This window comes from Stenella coeruleoalba (genome assembly GCF_951394435.1).
Source record: "Stenella coeruleoalba genome assembly, chromosome: 2".
In the NCBI taxonomy this organism is placed as follows: Eukaryota; Metazoa; Chordata; class Mammalia; order Artiodactyla; family Delphinidae; genus Stenella; species Stenella coeruleoalba.
Genome location: NC_137147.1, coordinates 4460332 through 4482453, shown reverse-complemented (window position 1 = coordinate 4482453; position 22122 = coordinate 4460332). Strand labels below are relative to the sequence as shown.

At 46.1% G+C, this 22122-nt stretch overlaps 1 protein-coding gene across 1 annotated transcript in view; it reads left to right on the top strand.

Annotated features, from left to right (window-relative positions):
- Positions 1 to 6179: 6179 nt before the first annotated feature.
- Positions 6180 to 22122, top strand: part of YY1 (YY1 transcription factor) — a 30298-nt gene continuing 14355 nt past the window's right edge. The window contains exons 1-2 of the mRNA XM_079912318.1: positions 6180 to 6860; positions 20218 to 20380. Coding sequence (XP_079768444.1) covers positions 6188 to 6860; positions 20218 to 20380 — 836 coding nt within the window. The 5' untranslated portion in view covers positions 6180 to 6187. The remainder of the gene's footprint in view (positions 6861 to 20217; positions 20381 to 22122) is intronic.

Sequence of the window (22122 nt, the reverse complement as noted above, 5' to 3'; positions counted from 1 at the left end):
TTCCTTTGCATCCACCCTTTAAATCCCCCAATTAAAACTGTACACAAGCGCTAAGGAAGTTTGTTGGCAACCCTGTACTGGGACGTGGAGAGAGGAGACCGATGCTCATCCTCTTCTGTCTGCCACCTCTGGACTGCTGTTTCCCTGAGTGGCAGCTGTTGACCCCTCCGTGACGACGATACCCTTGCCAAGTCTTCCTGGGTCTACCCTTTCCAAAGCACCTCTGTGTCACAAGGGGAAAAGTGACCAGTAAGACACGAGCAGCTGGATCCCAATGTCGACCCACTTCCAAAAAGAGCTCCAGTGTTGAGAAGTTGAGTTCTGATTGACACAGAAAACACAAAAGCAGTTGTTTAGCCTACTTTTAGTAGACAGTAATCCACCTAGCTCGGGGAGATTCAAAACTTATCCCTGATATGACAAATCTCTTTAAGAAAAGTCTGGCTAGCAAATGAATTCTTATCTGCTCTAAGAAACCAAGTAAGCACTGGGTCCAGCCTATAAGGATGAGCCCTGAAACCAGCACAGAAACTGAGAGGTGAGTGGCAGAGGCTAGCTCACCTGGAGCGAGCTGGTAAGAAGGAAATATAATCAGTCCTGGGAAGCATCAAGCCTTCACACGGTTTACTTACCGCCACGGCGGATTCCTATAAGCCTGAAGACTGGCACCGTTAGGCCCGTTTTGAAGCCGAGGAAATGAAGACCCGAGAGGCTACAAGACCTTGTGGATGTCACCTGGATGACAAAGGGCACAGCCAGGCCCCGACCTGTTTGGACGGCACTGCTCTGCTGCTGCCACTCATCAGAGTACCTTTGTAGCTGGTCTACCTTCCAAGGCCTGGAACTCCAAGACCATTTCCATTATTAATCCCCAAGTTCAAGTGGGACTCTGAACAAGGAATGGCTCATAAAAAACGAAAACGAAAAAAAAAAAAAAAGGACATGATGTCAGTAACCAAGTACTGAGAAAACCTCAGGCATCTCAGTAGCAGTTTTGGTGGATTAATTTGCTCATTTGATGAGTTTCTGAGACAAAAATAGCCCTTTTACACTGAGTGTTGTGGGCTTATCGCAAATATTTACAAATTTATCACTTAATTTATTTTATCTACTTTCTTTTCACATAGAAATTAACATTTCAGGGAAAAAAAAAAAAAGCTGGTTTGCAGCCAAGCACTGGCCTTGGCACTTCGTGGTTTATTTAACTCTCAAGTCCCAGGTGAAATGTCCCCTCCTCAGGAAGGCCTTTATCTGACTAGCTTGGCCTAGGTCCACTTGTCCCCAGACTCTCCACTTCTTGTCAGGACTGCCAAGTGGAAGTGAGACCGGTATCTCTGAGCTCTCTGGTCATAGCCTGTCTCCCGTCCGGGCGCATTGTTTGGTTAACGGCAGTATTCTCCAGCCTCGAAGAGCAGGTGCTTGACAAACAGGGATGAACAGCTGGGCTCACCTAATCCGCCCGTCACTCCTCTTTAGCAAACGGAGAAAATCCCTAACAGAGGCTGCGTGTCCAGCCCACTCTCACTGAGCTCCAGCACTGACCTGCCTCACAAACCGATGCAGGAGTGGCTCGGCTTCCTGTATTTCTGCGCTGCAGTAAGTATGCCGTGAAACAAGGTACCGCGGATTGAGACAGAACTTGCCATTCATTCTGTTCAATCACACGGGTGACATTCATTTGGATGGGCAGGTGGCAGGAGCAACTGCAGTACAAAGAAGCTGATTTAGCTTCTACTTTGGAGGGGCACACAACGAGCGAAGTAGAGAAAAACAAGGCGAATTTATCACTAGAGATTTCAACTTTCCTTAGACTTATGGGCAATAACCAGATTCATCTACTGTACTAAACCACTTAGCCTCAGAAAAAGAGTCTAAGACCCTATAAAAGCGAAGGACATAAAACGTTGCAGAAATGGTGCTAGCTTTACAGACTTGTATGGTTAAGGTATTTCACCACAATTTAAGCTCCAAATCTAATGTATGCATTGATTTGGGGGGAAGGGAGGAGTATCCCCTGAATAGCCCAGGTTTCAAAAATTCCACAATCAAGAAATAGTTTAGATGATTAGGAAAATGTGTTCACACCTATGGTCAATTAACTTGTATTGATCCAAACCAGGGGTAACTAATTTAGATGCAGAAACACAAATTTTCATCCTGATTTTTCTACATGTTTCATAGGAAACTCGGCATGGATCTGGAACAGGGTCCGACCAGCAAATGTAAAAAGACTTCTAGCCTAACAAAAGGCAAAGCTCTAGCTGCAGCCCCATCACTACGCTGCAATGTGACCTTCAGCAGCTCCTCTCTCAGCTGGTTTCCTTAACTGCAAAATAGAGACTGGGCTAATATTCTCCATACAGTAACCGATGCACAGCACCAACTACCTGCTAGAAGTAACTCCAAAAGAACTAGACATTAGAACTAACCAAAAAGCAATTTCATGAGACAGCCAAACTAGTTTGCGGTAAGGGAAATTACTTAGCATGAGTTCACTGCCTGAATCGTTTCCGATCTGTTAGAAATAAAAATAAGGTAGAATCAGATTTCATCGCTAGCCTCCCTATAATTAATAAATGAGAAGATACTCTGAAAAAAGGAGAGAAAGAGATACTAGGTGTCTCTCAATTCACATCCTTTATTCTTCCACCCACTCCCACCCTCTCCCCTCCTCTCCACGCATGTCCCTTCCTAAACCACATGGTCTTAAAGCTGAGTTGGAAATTTAATGGAGGTTTCCGGAAAGGAACCATTAGGAATGAGGGAGGAGAGAAGCCATCCAAAGAGCTGTGGGTAACAGTCCACACCTTTGTCCTGTGCTGTCCTGTCAAGGGACACACTCCTTGCAGGATATGTGTCACGTCTCCTCAGCCATTAGTGAGCTGTGACTTCTCAAAGATTCTAGAAACTTTACACAACTCAGGATTCTTCCAACCTTCTACTTTCTTCTATAGTTGTTGACATTCATTTCCACGGTGGACTGGAAGTCGTTGGAGCTTTTTTTTTTCTTCTTTTTTTGCGGTACGTGGGCCTCTCACTGTTGTGGCCTCTCCCGTTGCGGAACAACAGGCTCCGGACGCGCAGGCTCAGCGGCCATGGCTCACGGGCGCAGCCGCTTCGCGGCATGTGGGATCTTCCCGGACCGGGGCACGAACCCGTGTCCCCTGCATCGGCAGGCGGACTCTCAACCACTGCGCCACCAGGGAAGCCCTCGTTGGAGCTTTTGAGACACCTAAAATGGCCGAGCACTTTCACACAGAAGTCCTCTCTGTCATGGTGCCTTCATTTTTTGATGAACCAACCAACCAACCATCATTCCATGTACAAGGCATTAGGCTGTAGACGGACCCAGCCGTGGTCTTTGCCCTCAGTTGGAAGGATGAAAGCACGCAAACATGGCTGTAAAATACCCAGTTTAATTAAGTGGGGTCAGTCAATTTTCTTGCTGCCAAGACAAAAGGACTCTAGAAGTTCCGAGGGAAGGTTCATTGGCCCAGTTTACTCTGCCCAAACAGAACAGGATAAAAGCAGTGAAATTATCCCTACCTTTAGAGGCCCATGGCTCTGGAACTGCACTTTAACCTGTCCTTTTAAATGGATTTTCACCTTTAGCAGCAAACGCAAGCAAGCTAGAGCAAATACAGCACCGTGTCTTTGCATGCCTATTCATAAGGTACTCCACAGCTAAAGAACACAAGACGAGAATCTCTCCCACCATGGAAAACTCAAGACCTATCTAACAGGTCACCTGCTCTGGGGCAATTTTTAAAAGCTCTTCATGCAGCAGGTGAATAGCTGGACCGTCTCAGTGCTTTCTCCCACCTACTACCCTTCCTGACAGATAAACCCTTTTCAGCCTTCTCCACTTGACTGTGAAGTCTGTAGACCTATGACTCAGGAGCTAGGCTGCCTAACTGGGTACTTCCCCCATTTCCCTTGTATCTATGGGGAAGCATCAACTACTTGCAAAGACATCCTCCTATCAATTACTAGAGAGTGGGGAAAGTGAAATTAATTAAGCCACACAAAAATTCTCCCACAATTCGTTTTCATTTGTGAAATATTTATGCAGAATTTATAAGCTACGAAGCCAGAAATGACTTATTTCAACAGACTTGACTTTGTCAAACTGTGTGGGTGTAGCACTCCAATGGGAATTACTCAGAATTTAAAACTCAAAGAGACAATGATCTAATTTTTCACTCCCTATACCAACATCCTCAAATATCAAGTCCAATGCCGTTGAAAAATAAGCACGGACTAAACGAGATTGACAAAGTCACTTTTTAATCAGAACACACAAACCTCTTTCTCTAAAGGTTCTCAAGAAAGACACCTGCTTGCTTTAATAAGTTGGATCTAAGATTAATGTATATATTACAGTTCAGAATAATCACGGTGTTCACCTGCAAGAACACTGTTCCAAAAGACAAGGCTAAACGTTGTGAATATACACGTTTGAGAAATGCACTCAGCCGTTAAATTGGCCAAACGGGTACAACAAAGACACACCTTCCCAGCTTCTCACTTTCACATGATTTTCTTTCTTAAAAACCAGTTTTTATTTCCGTTGCTTCAAACTCAAAGTCAGGTCGACCAAAACAATGAATAAGGGCAAAACCACTTCACCGCAGCTATTCAGGAAGGGTTAATTGCTGCTAATTCGTGCCAGAAAAAATATAGGCTCTGCTGCAGGTATTAAGGAGAACAGTGCGGGAAAATTGTGGAATTTTCAACGAGGAAACAAATGCAAAGCCTGGTGGGCATTAGGAGGAGCGTCTATGCAAGTGAGAAAAAGGTGAAGACGGTGGTCGAGGGAAACAATGATTGGCTGGAGAGCGAAGAAAGGGAAGCTCAGAAGGAAATTTTCGAAAGCCACAGAAAGCCAAGCTACCGGACCAGCGGCCGGGACCCTGCTGTTCTTAAGACCTATGGGGAAGCAGGCACCCAACGGCTTCGTCTCAGGTTTCCGCGGGTCACAAAAGGATAACGGACATCCTCCCAACGGTGGACCTGGGGGCTCCGCGCGCCGCTTCCGCCCGCCCCGCCCCGCGTGCAGCCCACCTGCGCTCAGCCCCGGACCCAGCGGGGACGGGGCGCTCGCGGCGATATGTGCCGACCCGCGGCCGCCGGCGGACGTTTCCCTCCGCTGCCCGCCCGCCCACCCTCCTTTGTTCGCCTGGCCCTCCTCCCTCACTCGGCCGCCATCGCCCGCCCGAAGCTAGGCGTCAAGAGCGAGCGCCGCCCGACATGAAAAAGGAGGCACAAGCGTTTCTCGTCAAAGCAGACTTTATTGGGGCGCCGGGACCGCCCCGCGCGCGCCGCCCGCTCCCCCTCGCGGCCCCCGGGCCGCCCACCGGCCGGGACCCTGCGCTCGGCCGGCCCCGCCCTGCCCCGCAGGCCCCCTCCCCCGCGGCGCCGGGGGCCGCGCGGACGGCTCACCGGCTCCAAGGCGGCGGCTGCAGCGTCGACGCCCCGCTCCCGAGTGCGGCCCGGGCCCGGGGCGGCGGGCTCCGCAGCTGTGGCACCGCGAAGGGCGGGGGCCGCGCGACTCGCGGCGGCGGCGGTGGCGGTGGCGCGCTGACGTCACGCGCAGCGGCCAGCCAGCGCGCGCGGAGGCCGTCCCGGCGGCCCCAATCCGGGAGGAGCCCGGGTTGAGTGGGCTGGGCCGCGGCGGCGAACGGGCAGATCGATTGGCAGAGGAGGAGGAGCGAGAGGGCGAGCAGGCAAGTAGGAGCGAGGCGGGGCGGGCCGAGGCTGCACGGAAGTCTCGCGAGGCCGAGCTTGAGCGGAGTGTGGCGGCGGCGGCGGCGGCGAGATCTGGGCTCGGGGTGAGGAGTTGGTATTTGTGTGGAAGGAGGCGGAGGCGCAGGAGGAAGGGGAAAGCGGAGCGCCAGCCCGGAGGGCGGGAGGAGGCGCGGCCAAAGCGGGCGGCCGAGGCGCGGCGGGGCGCCGGGGCGAGCAGCGGCCGAGCGAGCGCGGGGCGCACCGAGGCGAGGAGGCGGGGAAGCCCGCCGCCGCCGCCGCCGCGCCCGCCCCTTCCCCCCGCCGCCCGCCCCCTCTCCCCCCGCCCGCCCGCCGCCTTCCTCCCTCTGCCTTCCTTCCCCACGGCCGGCTGCCTCCTCGCCCGCCTGCCCGCAGCCCCGGAGCTGAGGCCGCCGCGGCCGTGGCGGCCGAGCCCTCAGTCATGGCCTCGGGCGACACCCTCTACATCGCCACGGACGGCTCGGAGATGCCGGCCGAGATCGTGGAGCTGCACGAGATCGAGGTGGAGACCATCCCGGTGGAGACCATCGAGACCACGGTGGTGGGCGAGGAGGAGGAGGAGGACGACGACGACGAGGACGGCGGCGGCGGCGACCACGGCGGCGGGGGCGGCCACGGGCACGCGGGCGGCCACCACCACCACCACCACCACCATCACCACCCGCCCATGATCGCGCTGCAGCCGCTCGTCACCGACGACCCGACCCAGGTGCACCACCACCAGGAGGTGATCCTGGTGCAGACGCGCGAGGAGGTGGTGGGCGGCGACGACTCGGACGGGCTGCGCGCCGAGGACGGCTTCGAGGACCAGATCCTCATCCCGGTGCCCGCGCCTGCCGGCGGCGACGACGACTACATTGAGCAGACGCTGGTCACCGTGGCGGCGGCGGGCAAGAGCGGCGGCGGCGGCTCGTCGTCGTCGGGCGGCGGCCGCGTCAAGAAGGGCGGCGGCAAGAAGAGCGGCAAGAAGGGCTACCTCGGCGGCGGGGCCGGGGCGGCGGGCGGCGCGGACGCGGGCAACAAGAAGTGGGAGCAGAAGCAGGTGCAGATCAAGACCCTGGAGGGCGAGTTCTCGGTCACCATGTGGTCCTCAGGTGAGCGCCGGCGCGCGCCGGCCCCCGGGATGTTTTTGTTTTGAAGGGAAGCCATGTTTTATGTGTGTGATGGGCGCCGCCATCTTCTTCGCGGGGCAAGTATGGCGGCCCCAAAAGATGGCGGGCCGCGGCGGGGGCGGCGGGCGGCGGCGCGGCGAAGATGGCGGCGGAGGCGCGGCGCCGCCCGCTAGGCCGCAATGGCGTAGTTTGCTCGGGCGGGGCGGGGCGGGGCGGGGCGTGCTCGGCCAACAGCCGGCCCAGGGCCCGTTGTTCGCGGCCCCCGGCCGGCCGGCCGCGAGGCCGTCTCCCCGCGAGGCCCGGGGGTGCGGGAGGGCGTTGGCGGGGCTGCGCGGCCTGGACCTCGCGCCCGGGCTGGGCCGCCGCCTTTCCCCGGCCTTCCTCTGGGGGGCGTCGCTGTCCCGGCTCCGCCCCCGCCCCTACCCGGAGCCTCAACTGATCCCGGGAGGCGCCTTCCGAGGGGGGCGGGGGCGCCCGCCCGGCCCTCCTCTCGCCCGCCCCGCGTGCAGGCCGGATCCTGCCCGCGGCCGCGCTAGCCTTGCCCGCCTCGGCGGGGCGGGACTTGGGCGGCACGTCGAGCTCGCGTGTGTGCGGGCTCGGCGTCGGCGGGGCCTGTCACCGCGCTGCGGCGAGGGCCTTGCCTCTGCTCCCCCCGCGGCGCCTAGCGAGAGGGGCCGCGGGTTTTTGCAGATTGTTCTCAGTCCTGGGCGTTTGGGGGAGTTTTCTTTCCCTTCTTAAGTATTTGGCTCTTTGCAGGAAGGCTGGTTAGTTACACAGCTAGGAACGTTTGCCACTAAATTGATCAAATCGAGTAAAGCTGCCAGATGCTTTTTACTTGACAGAAAACTCCTTATTTTTCCCGTGAAAAGAAGGATTCTGGAAAGGGTCTTTCTACTGTTTTAGTACTGCTTTGAAGGAGGGCCAGAAAAAATATCTGGCGCAGAAAAGCCTTATCTGCATATGTAAATTTTCTTGTTTTTAACTTCGTAACTGGTGTTTTCAAGTCTTTGTCCTATTATTTTATCCACCGGCTATCTTGTTAAATTGTTGGAATAGTAAATAGACTGAGAATAATCCTACCATAACTAGTTAACCTAGTACCTGTGATAATTAGATTTAAGTGGTAGAATCCTTTACGGCATAGTTACTCCAGCGCTGTCTTAATAAATTCTCACAGTTGGATGGAGCCTCAAAATGCGGTGAACGTTGAGTATTGAAGCGTTGTTAACATTCTCAGGAACGAATGAAATAGGCGAAAAGTCTGGACTGAGAAGCTGGTCTGGTTGTATCGTATCTATCTACCCCAGGCGGAGGTAACTAAAGCTGGATGGATCTGTGACTCAGGACTGAGCGAAGGAGCGGAGGTTCTGTCAAAATGTAATAGCAAGTGCTAACAGCGCTGCTGTTCTGGATTTCGGAGGGCCTGGTAGAACTGTCAGTACTTTGAGTTTAGCGGGGGCTATAGGTTTCAATGAAACATATATTTGAGTACTTAAAAGGTTATCAAAAGATCCTTTCTGTATGCATTCTGGTAGCGCAGAATGATTGCACAGTGATCATGTTGGAACTAAAAGCCATGTTTTCCCATTATTAATCGGAATGGAATAAGAGAGGGGGTGTTGGTTATTGATGAGTTTGCTGAATTCGGGATATCGTTTGAAATTTTTTAATTTTTTAATTTTTTATTTTTTTTGCGGTACGCGGGTCTCTTACTGTTGTGGCCTCTCCCGTTGCGGAGCACAGGCTCCGGACGCGCAGGCTCAGCGGCCATGGCTCACGGGCCCAGCCGCTCCGCGGCATGTGGGATCTTCCCGGACCGGGGCACGAACCCGTGTCCCCTGCATCGGCAGGCGGACTCTCAACCACTGCGCCACCAGGGAAGCCCAGGGTATTTTATATATTCTGCATTTGATCTTATCAAATTGTTAATCCACTTTTCCATACTCAGAAAACTTGGTGATGTAGGCTTTACTTGAAGTGGTACATATCAGGTTAGCTTAAAAGTCATTATTTTCTCTGTGCAGGTGGTTGCTGCAGGGTTGTACAGTTTAGGGGTATTGTAATGTCCATTTCTTTAAATTGTTATCTTGGCATGTATGGTTGGTATCTTTTGAATGGAACAGCAGAAAGGGAATCTAGTAGTTCTGTAGTAGAGTAGTTATAGATCTGAAAGAGTGCCTAGAGATCCGCTTTTTTTCTTTTCTTTTTATTGACATAATTCCCACGTGCACAGTTCGGTGGTTTTTAGTGTATTCACCAGTTTGTGCAATCATCACCACTATCTAATTCCAGAACATTTTTATCATCCCAGAAAGAAACCCCATAACTGTTATTCCCCACCCCCACCCCCAGCCCTTGGCAACCACTATCTCACTTTTTCACCGGATTTGCCTATTCTGGACATTTCGTTTGCATGGAATCATATAATATGTTGCCTTTTGTGTCTGGCTTAGTCTGTTTTCAAGATTTCATCCAAGTTGTAGAATGTGCTTCATTCCTTTTTACGGCTGAGTAATACGCCATTGTAGAGAGAAAACAGCAGGAGCTGCTTATTTTTGCAGATGAGAAAAGTAAGGTCTAGTTAAGGCTGAATATGTTTTAATATTTAATCACGGTTTAACTGTGTTTTGAATAGTTTTAATCCTTTGCTTTAAGGCTCGTGTTTGTTTTTGCTTTTTTTCCCTGGCATGTAATTAATGAACATTTCATTGTTGCCAGATTTAGGGCATAGTATTATGTATTTTTTTTCCCCTAGATGTTCATCACTATAGTTTGGGAGCGACATCCTCTTTTGTAGAACTTACTAAAAACTAAACCACTTAACTAAATCACTGGGTCGAGTAGGAAAGCTAAGAATAAGAGCTGAGTATTTAAAACATTTAGTTTTGAGAGAACCCTAAGAAGCCTTTCAAATCTTGAGGTTTCAGGTAGTTAGAATTCGTGATCTTCACTGTAGGTTGTTGGTATTTTAACTATCTTCGGTTAGACCAAATATAGAAGTGCTTTGTGCTAGATCGAGTAAAACATCTCAGAGCAGAAAGCCATTGACATCAGAATCAGCAAATTGAAAGAAAGTCAAAAAGTATTAAATTTTTTCTCACTTTCATATATTCAGAAGGTTCAGGTTTGCCAAAAATTACTAATCCTGACCATTCCATTCACTATTTTTTCCTTTTTTACCATGCTCTTTAACACTAAGGAGAGATGCCATAAATGTAAATTCCCATGGAGCCAAGCCCAAGAAACCGTCCAAAGTAATCATGTCAACCCCATGACCTACATAGGGCAGCCTAAGTCATAGAGCCCAATGCCTAACCTGGTAGCTCTGGAAGCCTGGCTTACTGATAAGCCTCGGTGCTGTCAGATTGCATCTCCCGGTTATTAACCCTCCCTCCCCACCACCCCCAGTCAACAGCTGTCTCCCCCAGTAGGAAAAGAAAAATCCGTGTCGGAAGAGGCCCCAGCTCCTGACCTACCTACAACTAGCATTTTAGGCTTTTGGAAGAGAATGAATAATAATTTTTTAAAGTATGCCAGACTCCTGGGTTGATATTTACAAAAAGCTTTTCTATTTGTTTTGATGCCTGCTTTAGTAAGATCAGTTTTATTTATTTATTTATTTATCTAAAAAATTATTTTGGCTGCGTTGGGTCTTCGTTGCTGCGCGCAGGCTTTCTCTAGTTGCAGTGAGCGCGGGCTTCTCATTGTGGTGGCTTCTCATTGCGGAGCACGGGCTCTAGGCGCTCGGGCTTCAGTAGTTGTGGCACGCGGGCTCAGTAGTTGTGGCGCACGGGCCTAGTTGCTCCACGGCATGTGGGATCTTCCCTGACCTGGGATTGAACCTATGTCCCCTGCATTGGCAGGCAGATTCTAAACCACTGCGCCACCGGGGAAGTCCGATCAGTTGGTTTTGAGGCTGGGAAATTCAGGGCCCACAACAGGTTATTAGCAAAAACAATTATCAAGAACGAACATTTCCTAAGATCTACATTCTTTTGTCATCTCATGACCTTCTCTTTCTAGGTGACCAATTTATAAACTGCTCTCACTACTTCCCATGGGAAGAGTGAATAAAAGTGAAAACTTTTTATAATTTTTAAATCTGAACATTTACCAGTGAGTTGTGTCCTATCGTATTACTGGATAAACACGCAAACATTGTATTTTCAAAATTTGGCATCAGAAACACTACCTGGATGTTGAAGAAAACATTCATGTCATTACTGTTAGCAGACTATTAGGAAGATGTGGGCAGGTCTTGGAAGTTAGTCGACTCTGTTGTGTAAGGTTGTGCCTTCCTATTTATGGTGGACTTCACAGGTCAGGAGAGGAGCCATTTTCTAGTCCTAGGTGTCTTGTGTTAGTAGGTCCCATTCTGTTTAACTTTATGATTAATTATCAGTAACAGCAAGCCCAGTGGTTTCTGGGAATCTTATAGTAGCAGCATCAAATTTCCCTTTAGAGGGCACTGACCAGAGGTCTGACCTTGGCATATCTTAACTTCTGACCTTGGGATCTTTGTAAAATGACTTGTTTGAGTAGGAGGACCCCAAAAGGCATTTTTCATTTCCTTTACAGCAAAGAAATTCTACTCCTTTATGAATTCTTATGTGACAAAAGGAAGCAGTAAACTCAATTTCTTAAAGAAAACTACCCAATTTTAACATGATCTGGTGAGATAATAGGAACTCTCTTGAGTAAAATTCATAGTAACTATTCAGTTACTTTAGTCTTACAGTGTGGTTTCAGATATGAATAAACATTAATGTAAATGGTTGTGATGGGCTCTTTTCTTTCTTGTGTAAGTTATTCCCCTCAAATATAAGAACTGAGGGGCAGGGAAAGAGGCACTGTTGTGCTGGAGGCTGTTCTGTGGTGTCTGGACCCTGTCTCCTCTCCTAGGAGAGCCATAAACTTCAGGTAGAATTTCTAGCGTCTCACAGTATCACACTCTTAAAAACACTCCAAAGTGTCTTTCTCCTTTTACAGTTCTCAACTCTGCCCCCTTCTTTCCCCTTTTTGTCTTCTAGATTTTAAGCACCCCCAAAAAATAGAAGCTGCTGCCATGACTCCAAATTGAGAGTTGGTTTTTAATTTTTTATTTTGTTGATAACTCACTTGTAATTTGCAGTAATGCATATGGTTATTGTACTAACTACTGTTTTATAGATTCTTGACAAGGATTGAATACAAACTGCTGGATTTTACTTCTGGGGATCTGACTGGATCACACACACACTATTCCTTTCTGAATTAGATTCTAAGGCTTAAATTATGTGAATTCACTCCCTTGCATAAAAATCCCTCAAGCACAACAGTGAGGATATACTTGATACCACTGAACTGTAAATTTAAAAATGGTTATCAGAATGGTAAATTTTATGTTTTATATCTGCACACACACACACATCATCATCATCACCATCATCCCAGAGACATATCATTGCATTCAGTAGAATCCAGGCTTCTCATAAGCCACCAGCCACACGTGATGTGGCCCTGCTTCCTCCCTGACTTCCTTCCTTGTCCCTATGCTCCCATTATGCTCCAGCCTTCCCGGCCTTCTTTGGGTTTCTTGAACTTGTTTCTTTGGACTTATTCTTACCTCTGCTTCCAATGCTCTGACCTCAGATGTTCACCTTCTTAGTGCCATCTGTTTTTCAAGTCTCAGCTCTAAGAGGCCTACACTTTCATCCTTTCAAATTAGCACCCCCCTCGCCATCGTTCTCTCTCAACCCTGTTTTTCTTTGTAGCACCGTCTGAAATTGTCTTGCTTTTATCTTCTAACTTGCTGCTTGTCTGTCTACTTCCTCTAGAGTATAAGTCCTGGGCTGTAACCCTGCAGCCTTACGATGGTACAAGGCACATAGAAGATTCTCAGTAAATAACTTAGTGAATGAGTGCATGGAATTGTGCTATAAGGCAGAATCCTAGTCTAGAGTCCAAAATACCACTCTTACCTGTTACTACTTTCAGAAAAGGAGTAGTGAGTGTGGGGGAGAGGGTGGAGAAGCATTCCTTTTTTAGAAAACGCATGGACTTTAGTCAGTTCTAGATTCAAATCCTGGATCTACCACTTTGCCTCTTTAGATACACTACTTGGCATTTCTCCCCTGCCCCGGCCGCGCCATGCAGCATGTGGGATCTTAGTTCCCCGACCAGAGGTCGAACCCTCACCCCCTGCATTGGAAGCATGGAGTCTTAACCACTGGACCACCAGGGAAGTCCCACTACTTGGCATTTCTGAGGCTTGATTTCTTCAACCAAAAACTTGAGGTTAATACCATAAAAGTTTTGTTTGAATTGAGGAATGTGACAGTTGCTGGCATGAAACAGGTACTCAGTAAATGATAGTATCCTTTCCTAAGGTCTCTGTTAGTGGGGAAAAGTGGAAACAGCCTATGTCTGATTTTTGTCTGTTGCTTAACAATGAATCTCAAGTATTAGCTCCCCCCCATTTCGGTGAAGGTTTGGCTTCATGGCGGTGGTGAGTATATAATGTCATTTTGGTCAAAAGTTACCTAGAATGGTCAGACCAAAGTTAATGGCCTAAGATGGAAGGTGTGGAGAAACAAAATCTAGCCAACCCACAAATAAATAAATAGGGAAGTAGGTAAAAAAATATGTAAATTGGTGAAAATCAGGATCACAGAAAAAAAGGAAGCGTTAGGGTCAACCCTAATGAGCTTCCTGGCAATCAAGATAAACAAGGAAATTATACTACTGTTAGCTGATTCTAAGATAGAAAAGCTTCTAAGGGAATCAAACTTTTCTTAGGACTGAATTCTAAAATAAACTGTTTTCTATATAAGGGGCCCACTGAGTGATAGCAATGCACAGATTCCAGCTAGTATAGTGTCAGATTTCATGTAGTGTCTTGGAGCAGCCAGAAGACTTAAATGTAGCCTAATTGAAGGTGATTCTTTACTTGGCTTACTACAGTTTTTAAAAGTTCAACATTCTTTAAAAACCATAAGCGTAGGACCTACTCTTCCCCTTAGGCCCAGGAGGGAGGGCAAAGTGGAATAAAGGTTTTTTGTTTGTTTATTTTTTGGAATAAAGGTGTTTTTGCACACCTCTTTTCCAGACACCATGGTTCCCATTTAATGTGTTACCTTGTTTCAGCCTTATATATGATAGGTGGTCTACCCTTTAATAAGTAAGGAGACCAAAGAAGGGTCAGTGATAGCAATGAGAGGCCTCTTGAAGGAAAGAGATCTTGATCTGGGCTTTGGAAAGCCCAGGTGGGGGATGAGAGGTGGGCAGGAAGGGAAGGAGCGTTGTGTTTATTCACATACCTTTTATCAGACATTGAATAACATTGCAAGCAAACCAGTTTGGTGGGAGCATGGAGGGCATGTGAAGCTCCACTCATGAACCTGTTTTCTAGGCCTGTAGAGTGCTCCCAGCCTTTACATTTAGTTCAGTTCCTTAGTCATTTCTTTTTGACTGTAAATGTTTTGAGTCTCTTTGCTTTGCCTCTCAAATGACTGAGAGCTTTGGTAACTTAGAAACTGAATAGCTAAGAGACAGGGACTTATTTATGTACCTTTTTAACCTTTTGAATAGTTCCATGTACAGAAAAAAGAATGTTTTTAAAATGTAAATGAATAGATTGTCCTGCTGAAACAACTCAAGGTGTGCCACCCCATTGCTGGATGGTATTGGCTAGAGTTTGTTTTTCCAACACCTTCCATCTTAGGCCTGGTTGTTGTAGGTCATTTGCCTCTAGCCATAGTATTAGTGAGCACGGGAATCATCTAATCCACACTTTTGACTAGAAGTTTTCTCAATATTACGTTTTTCCTACCACCCTACTTCTTTGAATCAATGACTTGTTTTCTCAGTTTTTTCCAAACAGGAATTCTGATATTTGGTTTTCATTTGCACTGCCCAGTTGTGTTGTATAATCACAATTATAAGTTTAAGTCACACTGATTATAGAAACTGATTTTTTTGTTTGTTTTGGAGTATAGTTGATTTACTGTGTTACGTTAGTTTCAAGACTATAGAAACTGATTTTGGTGACACTTCTAATGTGGATTAACCCTGTCCCCTTGAAACAATGAGATAATTAACTAAGTCCTACCCTCAAGGAAAACTCCAGAGAATAATATACAAAACAGATTTTAAAGCAAATTTAGATACTTTGCTTCATGAACATGCTTTACTTTGATGTGTATTTGTTTGTTTGTTTTTAATTTATTTTATTTTATTTATTTTTGGCTGCGTGGGTCTTCATTGCTGTGCACGGGCTTTCTCTAGTTGCGGCTAGTGGGGGCTACTCTTGGTTGCAGTGTGTGGGCTTCTCATTGCGGTGGCTTCTCTTGTTGCAGAGCACGGGCTCTAGGCGCTTGGCCTTCAGTAGTTGTGGCGCTTGGGCTTAGTTGCTCCGCAGCATGTGGGATCTTCCCAGACCAGGGCTTGAACCCGTGTCCCCTGCATTGGCAGGAGGATTCTTAACCACTTTGCCACCAGGGAAGTCCCTTGATGTGTATTTGATAATTACTCTGTTGCCAGTCACTAGAACTCAGTAACACATATAAGAAACTTGATAATCAGAGCTGATCAGTGAACACCTTCATTCTCTTCTATACAGTGAATCTATTTCAGTAGTCATTCTGAAATGGAAGGAATATAATAATGGCCACTGCAGGCAGTGAAAATCTGTATTTGAATACATATTATAATAGTAAAACATTTTAAAATAAAATTGTACAAAAAGAAAAAATGAATTAATACTTCTCACTTAGGTGTTTTGAACAAAGAGGGAAGCTTATGTACATATGGTCTGTAAATGCCGTTATTTGTCTTTCAGTGCATCATAAATTTCTATTTGGCAAAAACTTATGAAGATTTTCTTTGCAAAAATCAGATAAAATGGACAAAGTATAGCAAACAGTGACATAATTTGATCTGTTGCTTTAATATGTGTCCAGTTCTTGGTGAAAATGAGGCAGACATCTTTGATTTCTTCTGGCAATAGATCCTAGCATCTTTTGTCATTTCTCTAGCAGTCTTCTTTGAAATGTGATTTTTTCCCCCTATATAAATAGTTTATTTTCTCAAATTTTGCTGTTGAATAGTTAACAACCGTCTGTTTTACAGTTTCTGTGCACTGGTCTTCAAGGAGTTCTCCAAATTAACTTCCATGAAATACAGTGTTTGTTAAGGAATAAGTAAGAAATATGTGATGATAATTTGAAGTTTTAAGTATATATTATGAAAGCGTACAGTAACCACAGCAATTATTTAGAACTTAGGCCAACAAAAGTTTTTTAAATTTTTTTTTTAAGGAAAGAATATTGTATCACTGACATTGCTTTCAAAGTGCAGGTATATAGTGATAATCAAAAGCAGACTGATTTTTAATCAGTTTAGTTGCGGTTTTTAAAATGATGTACAGATCATGCACTTATTGTGTGTACTTCAGGGCAGATTGCTTTCACTGTGTGCCACTTTCACTTGGTGTGTCACTGATTAAGATTCTCATTAGACAAAGGTAGTTTTCTCTCTATCTGAACATATCTCTTTAGTCTCCTTTGCAAAGTCCTCCTCATTCTCTCAGTATTGGAATTACACAGCTTTTGGTTCTGAGCCTTTTCTCTTCCTATATTTTTTTTATAGATAAGATATATTTCTGCAGCTTTAAATGCAGTTTGTATGCCAGTGATTCCCATTATATTTCTCTCCAACCTAGATTTCTTTTTATCCCCAGTACGTAGCTATGTCTTACCTCCTTGAGGTCTGTCCACTAGGTGTCGCACAGTTAGCCAGTGGAGCCAAACGAAAGTGGGATTCCAGATCCTCTACTGCAGGTTGTCTCTTCCCCCATTTTCCATCTTAGCTAATGACACCACTGTCCTCCAGGAAACACAAACAAGAAACTGAGATGGCATACTTGACATCCCTCTTCCACGCCCCCCCCCCCGTCTGATTCATCACCCAGCCATGTTCATTCCTTTTCCACAATAAAACTTGAATCTAACCTGTTTTGTTTTTTTTAAATAAATTTATTTATTTATTTTTGGCTGCATTGGGTCTTCATTGCTGCACGTGGGCTTTCTCTAGTTACAGCGAGTGGGGGCTACTCTTCAGTGTGGTGCGTGGGCTTCTCATTGCGGTGCTTCTCTTGTCGCAGAGCACGGGCTCTAGGCGCACTGGCTTCTGTAGTTGTGGCACGTGGGCTTATTTGCTCTGTGGCATGTGGGATCTTCCTGGACCAGGGCTTGAACCCTTGTCCCCTGCATTGGCAGGCTGATTCTTAACCACTGTGCTACCAGGGAAGTCCCATGTATTCTGATTCTTAATCATTTGATTGTTTTCTGGGTATTTTATATTCTTGAATGTTGGAACTAAGAACTGATCCTCAAGAAGTATTTCCTCATTCGACTTCAGTTTGTGTCACCCCAGAATTCGTACGTTGAAGCCCTAATCCCTGATGCAGTGGCATTTGGAGGGTGGAGCCTTTGGAAAGTTATTAGGTTATAAAGCCCTCATGGATGGGGTTAGTGCTTTTATAATAAGAGACAGAAGCTATGTAATGTGATGAGAAATGGTGTGTATGTAAGGATACAACAAGAAGACATCTGATGTGTGGGAACCAGGAAGAAGGGATTCAATGGGCTGGCACCTTGATCTCCAGAACTGTAAGGAATACATTTCTGTTTAAGCCACCCAGTCTAGAGTATTTTTGCTGTAGCAGCCTGAAACAACTGAGACCACTTCCCTCGCCAGAATGTAAGTCCCATGAGGGCAGAGACCTGGTTTTGTTTCTGCTGCCTAGATCAGTGCCAGGCTCACAGGAGGCCCTCAGTTATTACGTGTTGAACTAATACAAGGAATGGTTGAGCCTGTGATTCCTTTATGCCAAGAGTTCAGCTTTGTTTCTGCCCCAGCACACTTGAGACATAATCCTTATCAGTGGCTTGCTCAGAGCAGCAGTGATTCTCAACCTTGCCATCATTCTTATATTTATTAGAAAGATACCAACAAGAATGTGTCTTCACTGTGAGAAGAAAAATAGTTTCAGTGAAGAAAAATAGCCTCCCTAACCACCAGTTTATTTCGATACCACTAGAAAGTTGATGTGGTAGTAGTTGTGCCTAGGCTGGAGCGATCAGAGGGTAAAGGAATTATCACAGCCCTGAGAAAAGAAATGAAAGAATCTGGTTACAGTGCGGAATCCCAGCTTTGTAACTTGTGATCAGTAGCCACATTTCCTCTTCTTTTTTATTAATGCATCCAGCGAGATTTTCTTAGGCTTCTTCATATGTAAACGGGTAACCTGGGTTATATTATCAGATTCTTTCTAGTTCCAAACAAGAGGCGGCTGAGCCTAACTGTAAAGCGCTCAGGTCTTAGAGTTCACCCGTCAGTTACTAACTGGTTAACCCTGAGCAAGTTACTTAACCTCTCTGTGTCTCAGCTTTCTCTTCTGTGAAATGAACTTGCTAATTTGCCCACCTCATAGGGTAATATGTGCAGTGATTAAAATAGTGCCTTCCCAGAAACATTCAATAACATGTCAGCTGCTATTATATTCTGTGGTTCCTTGTAATGACCTATAATGTTCCCTGAAGTGAAGAGCGGTGGGAAAGGAGAAGCATTTAAAGTTTAAAACTGTTGTATTCTGTGCTTTTCATTGTGAAGCAATTTGATGGAGAAGCAGAAATTTTCAGTTAGCATCGAGAGTTTTGAAGCATTCTATTTTCTGCTTTAGTCACCAAAGTAGTAGAAGACTGGTTTTGGTCTCTGGGCGCTTCACTCTAGTTTGAGAGACAAGGCCAACAAAAGTTCAAAACAGCGTGATTTAGAGTTCATCAATGTTATTATTCAGAAATAATCCAGGAATTCAAAGGTAAGGATCTGAGGTTGGAGCGATGGAATCAGCCAGCCCTTAGAGAATTTGAGCTAGACTCCAGAGGGTAGGCTGGGTTTGGAGAGAGGTGATGAGAAAGAGCAAAGGCAGAAACTCCTTATTCTTATTGAATATTTCCTTCCAAGCACTTCTGAATTAACCTGTGTGAAAAACAGACTGGTTGGAATATAGAGGGCATGTGCAAAGGAGAAATAAAATACTAGATATGGTAAAATGAGACCAGACAGCATAGGACCCAGAATGGTCAATAGTATTTGGTGTCTAGAATATAGGAGACTCATTGTGGGGGTCAGTATTCCTTTTCTTTTTTTTTTTTTAACCTGTTGGATTTGTGGTGGTAGTAGAGCTCTCCTACATTCTTTGAACACATATTTTATTTATTTATTTATTTATTTTTCTTCATTTCTTTGGTTGCGTCGGGTCTCAGTTGTGGCACGTGGGGTCTTTGTTGAGGCATGTGGGATCTTCTGCCGCCGCGCGGGGGCTTCTCTCTAGTTGTGGCGTGTGGATTTTCCCTCTCTAGTTGTGGCACACGGGCTTTCTCATTGAGGCACACAAGGTCAGTAGTTGAGAGGTCTGTGGGCTTAGTTGCCCCGAGGCATGTGGGATCTTAGTTCCCCAACCAGGGATCGAACCCATGTCCCTTGCATTCGAAAGTGGATTCTTTACCACTGGATCACCAGGGAAGTCCCTGAACACATATTTATTGAGGACCAACCTACATGCCGACTCAGAGCAAGGCTCTAGGGATACGGGATACATGGGGATCAAAACGGACAAATATCCCTGTCTTCGTGGAGTTTACAGTCTAGTGGGAGTGGGTGACGGAAATCACACAGCTCTGAGTACACGTCGTAGTCAATAAAAATTGCACGGGTAAAGGCCATGAGGTTAGGGTGGATGGGCCATGGTACCTTGGAGGAACTTAAAAGGCCAATATAGCTGGAGCTAAGAGTGAGCGGAGAAGAGTGAAGAATGAGGAGGCTGGAGCGGTAGGCAAGAGGCTAGCTAAGAGGTGAAGGCTAGAAAATCAGATCTGAGTCAGCGTTGCAGAGTTGCTGGTTAACAGGAAGTGTGTGTGGTGGACAGAAAGCAGAACTCTGAGAAGTGGTAGGAGGAGAAGCAAGGAAGCCGAAAATAAGCCGCCAGTTAGAGAAGTGGGCGTAGAACCGGGAAAAGTGGACGCTGAGGACAGTGATGGCCAACGCTTCCCACTAGGCTAAGAAGGAGCAGTGAGGGAAAGGTTGTTGACTTTGGCATTGAGGATTTTGGTGACCTTCAAGCAGAAACAGGGTTTTAAGAGATTGAGGAGAAAGACTGGGTGGTTAAGAGGTAATGGCTATAAATCACCCATTTAAGAAGCTGCTAAGGAAAGCATTTTTTATGGTTTTAAAAATGTGTTTGCTTACATATACTTCTTTACTCAGCTAAGACGATCCATCTTATGATGTTTTTCAGATGAAAAAAAAGATATTGACCATGAGACGGTGGTTGAAGAACAGATCATTGGAGAGAACTCACCTCCCGATTATTCAGAGTATATGACAGGAAAGAAACTTCCTCCTGGAGGGATACCTGGCATTGATCTCTCAGATCCCAAACAACTAGCAGAATTTGCTAGGTAAGTTATAAGAACTTTTCCTTTCTTTTAGTTAAAGAAAGTACTTGAGTGTTGCCAGCTGTGTTTTTTGGTGCCTAAGTTACAATAGTGGTTTGTATTCTTGCTCTAGGGAAGCTTCTGAAAACAAAAGCAGTTGGTTTTTATTTTCAGTGGTAACTATGCTATGAATGTAACTGGCACCATTTTAGATTTGAATAAGATGAAGCAAATACCTACTCTTTAATTCTGTAATTGATGTTGCTTGTGAATAAATAAAATTGCGCTTAATTTGTTTGGAAATGGATCTTTACACTGCCTCCTGGCCTCTTTGTATACATTTTAAATTTGCGTGTATTGTCCTGGTCTGAAGCTGCTGGAGGCCTGGGTCTGTACTGGATTTGTACAGCTGACCGCTGGAAAGGACTTCATCAGTTCCAATTTCAGCAGGTCATCAGTTAGGCTCCCGGTGTTTTGTTGATTTAAGCTGGCATGACAGGAAGAGATCAAATATTTAGGGCCAGGACCCTGTGCCTGACTATCCAAGGTGAGGAGCAGGAAGGAAGGTCTGAACCCAATGGTTGTTTATTTGTTTTGCCTGAAACCAGCCAGATTCCTATAGAAACCTTGGCCCCTTTTTACATTATTTTCTAGTATAGTTTGGCAGTTTTTATAAGGACGTGAAAAAACCCACACAGATGTAAAATTCTGAATAAAATGAAATGAACTAATAAAATCTAGAGTAGGAAGTATACTCCTTTTCCCTACTTGAGGTTGAATGGAACCTGGAACAGCCCAGGAAATTGAAGAAAGACAGAATCAGTAAGAAAGAAATCTTTGTGCTCTCCTGTCCTGTCTAACAGAGTGGAGCACCTTTTCTTTCCGCCCCCCTCTCTTGAGAGCAGAGTAGGGAAGAGCTGGAGACCCTGGGGTGTACTGGTTCCTCCCAGCCTGCCAACAACAAGCTGGGCGGCCTCTGGCCATTTGGAGCCTCAGTTTCTCCACATGTCACGTGGGTATAAGAATACCATTGTGCTTTGATAAAAGGGTCTGTACACTTTTCTCCTTTCCAGTGAACTGTAGTTATAGGGAATATAAACATTAATTTATTTCTGACTTATCATGGCTTTAAAAAACTTAAGGCCCTATCCTTTTGTTAATGACACCGTGTTCCAGCTTTTTTTGCTGTTTGTATTTTAAATACAGATATGTGAATTGAATATTAACTGCCCTGCTCCCCTCCCCACCAGAAGTACAAATAAAAATGGAATCTGTAGGGTACATAGTTAGCAGTGAGGTCAAGAGTTTTTGGACAGATTGAGCCAAATATCATACCTGTGTTTAATGTTGTCATGTGTTCCTAAAGTTAGTCACATCTTCCTTATGGTACTCGGATTTATTAGGGTATATGGGCTGCTATCCCAGCGATAGAGAGCTGGAACACGGGAATCAAGGAGGGCTTTGTGGAGGGGCCAGCATTTGATTTGGGCCTTGAAGAACATAGAGTTGTGACAGGTGGATGGGGCTTTCATGGTGGGGCCTCCATGCCAGAACAACATGAACACAGAATACACATTCGCTGTCCAGTATATATTCAGAAAACAGAAGTAGTCAAGTTTGGCTGTGAATTAGGGTGCTTACAGGGAAATGACTGGGTTTAGGTAAACATAAACCAGATCATTAGAGCCTGTGAATACTGGGCCAAGATACGGGCTCTTTAGTATGTAGTAGACAGCTGGTGAAGGTTTTTGAGCAGTAGAGAAGGG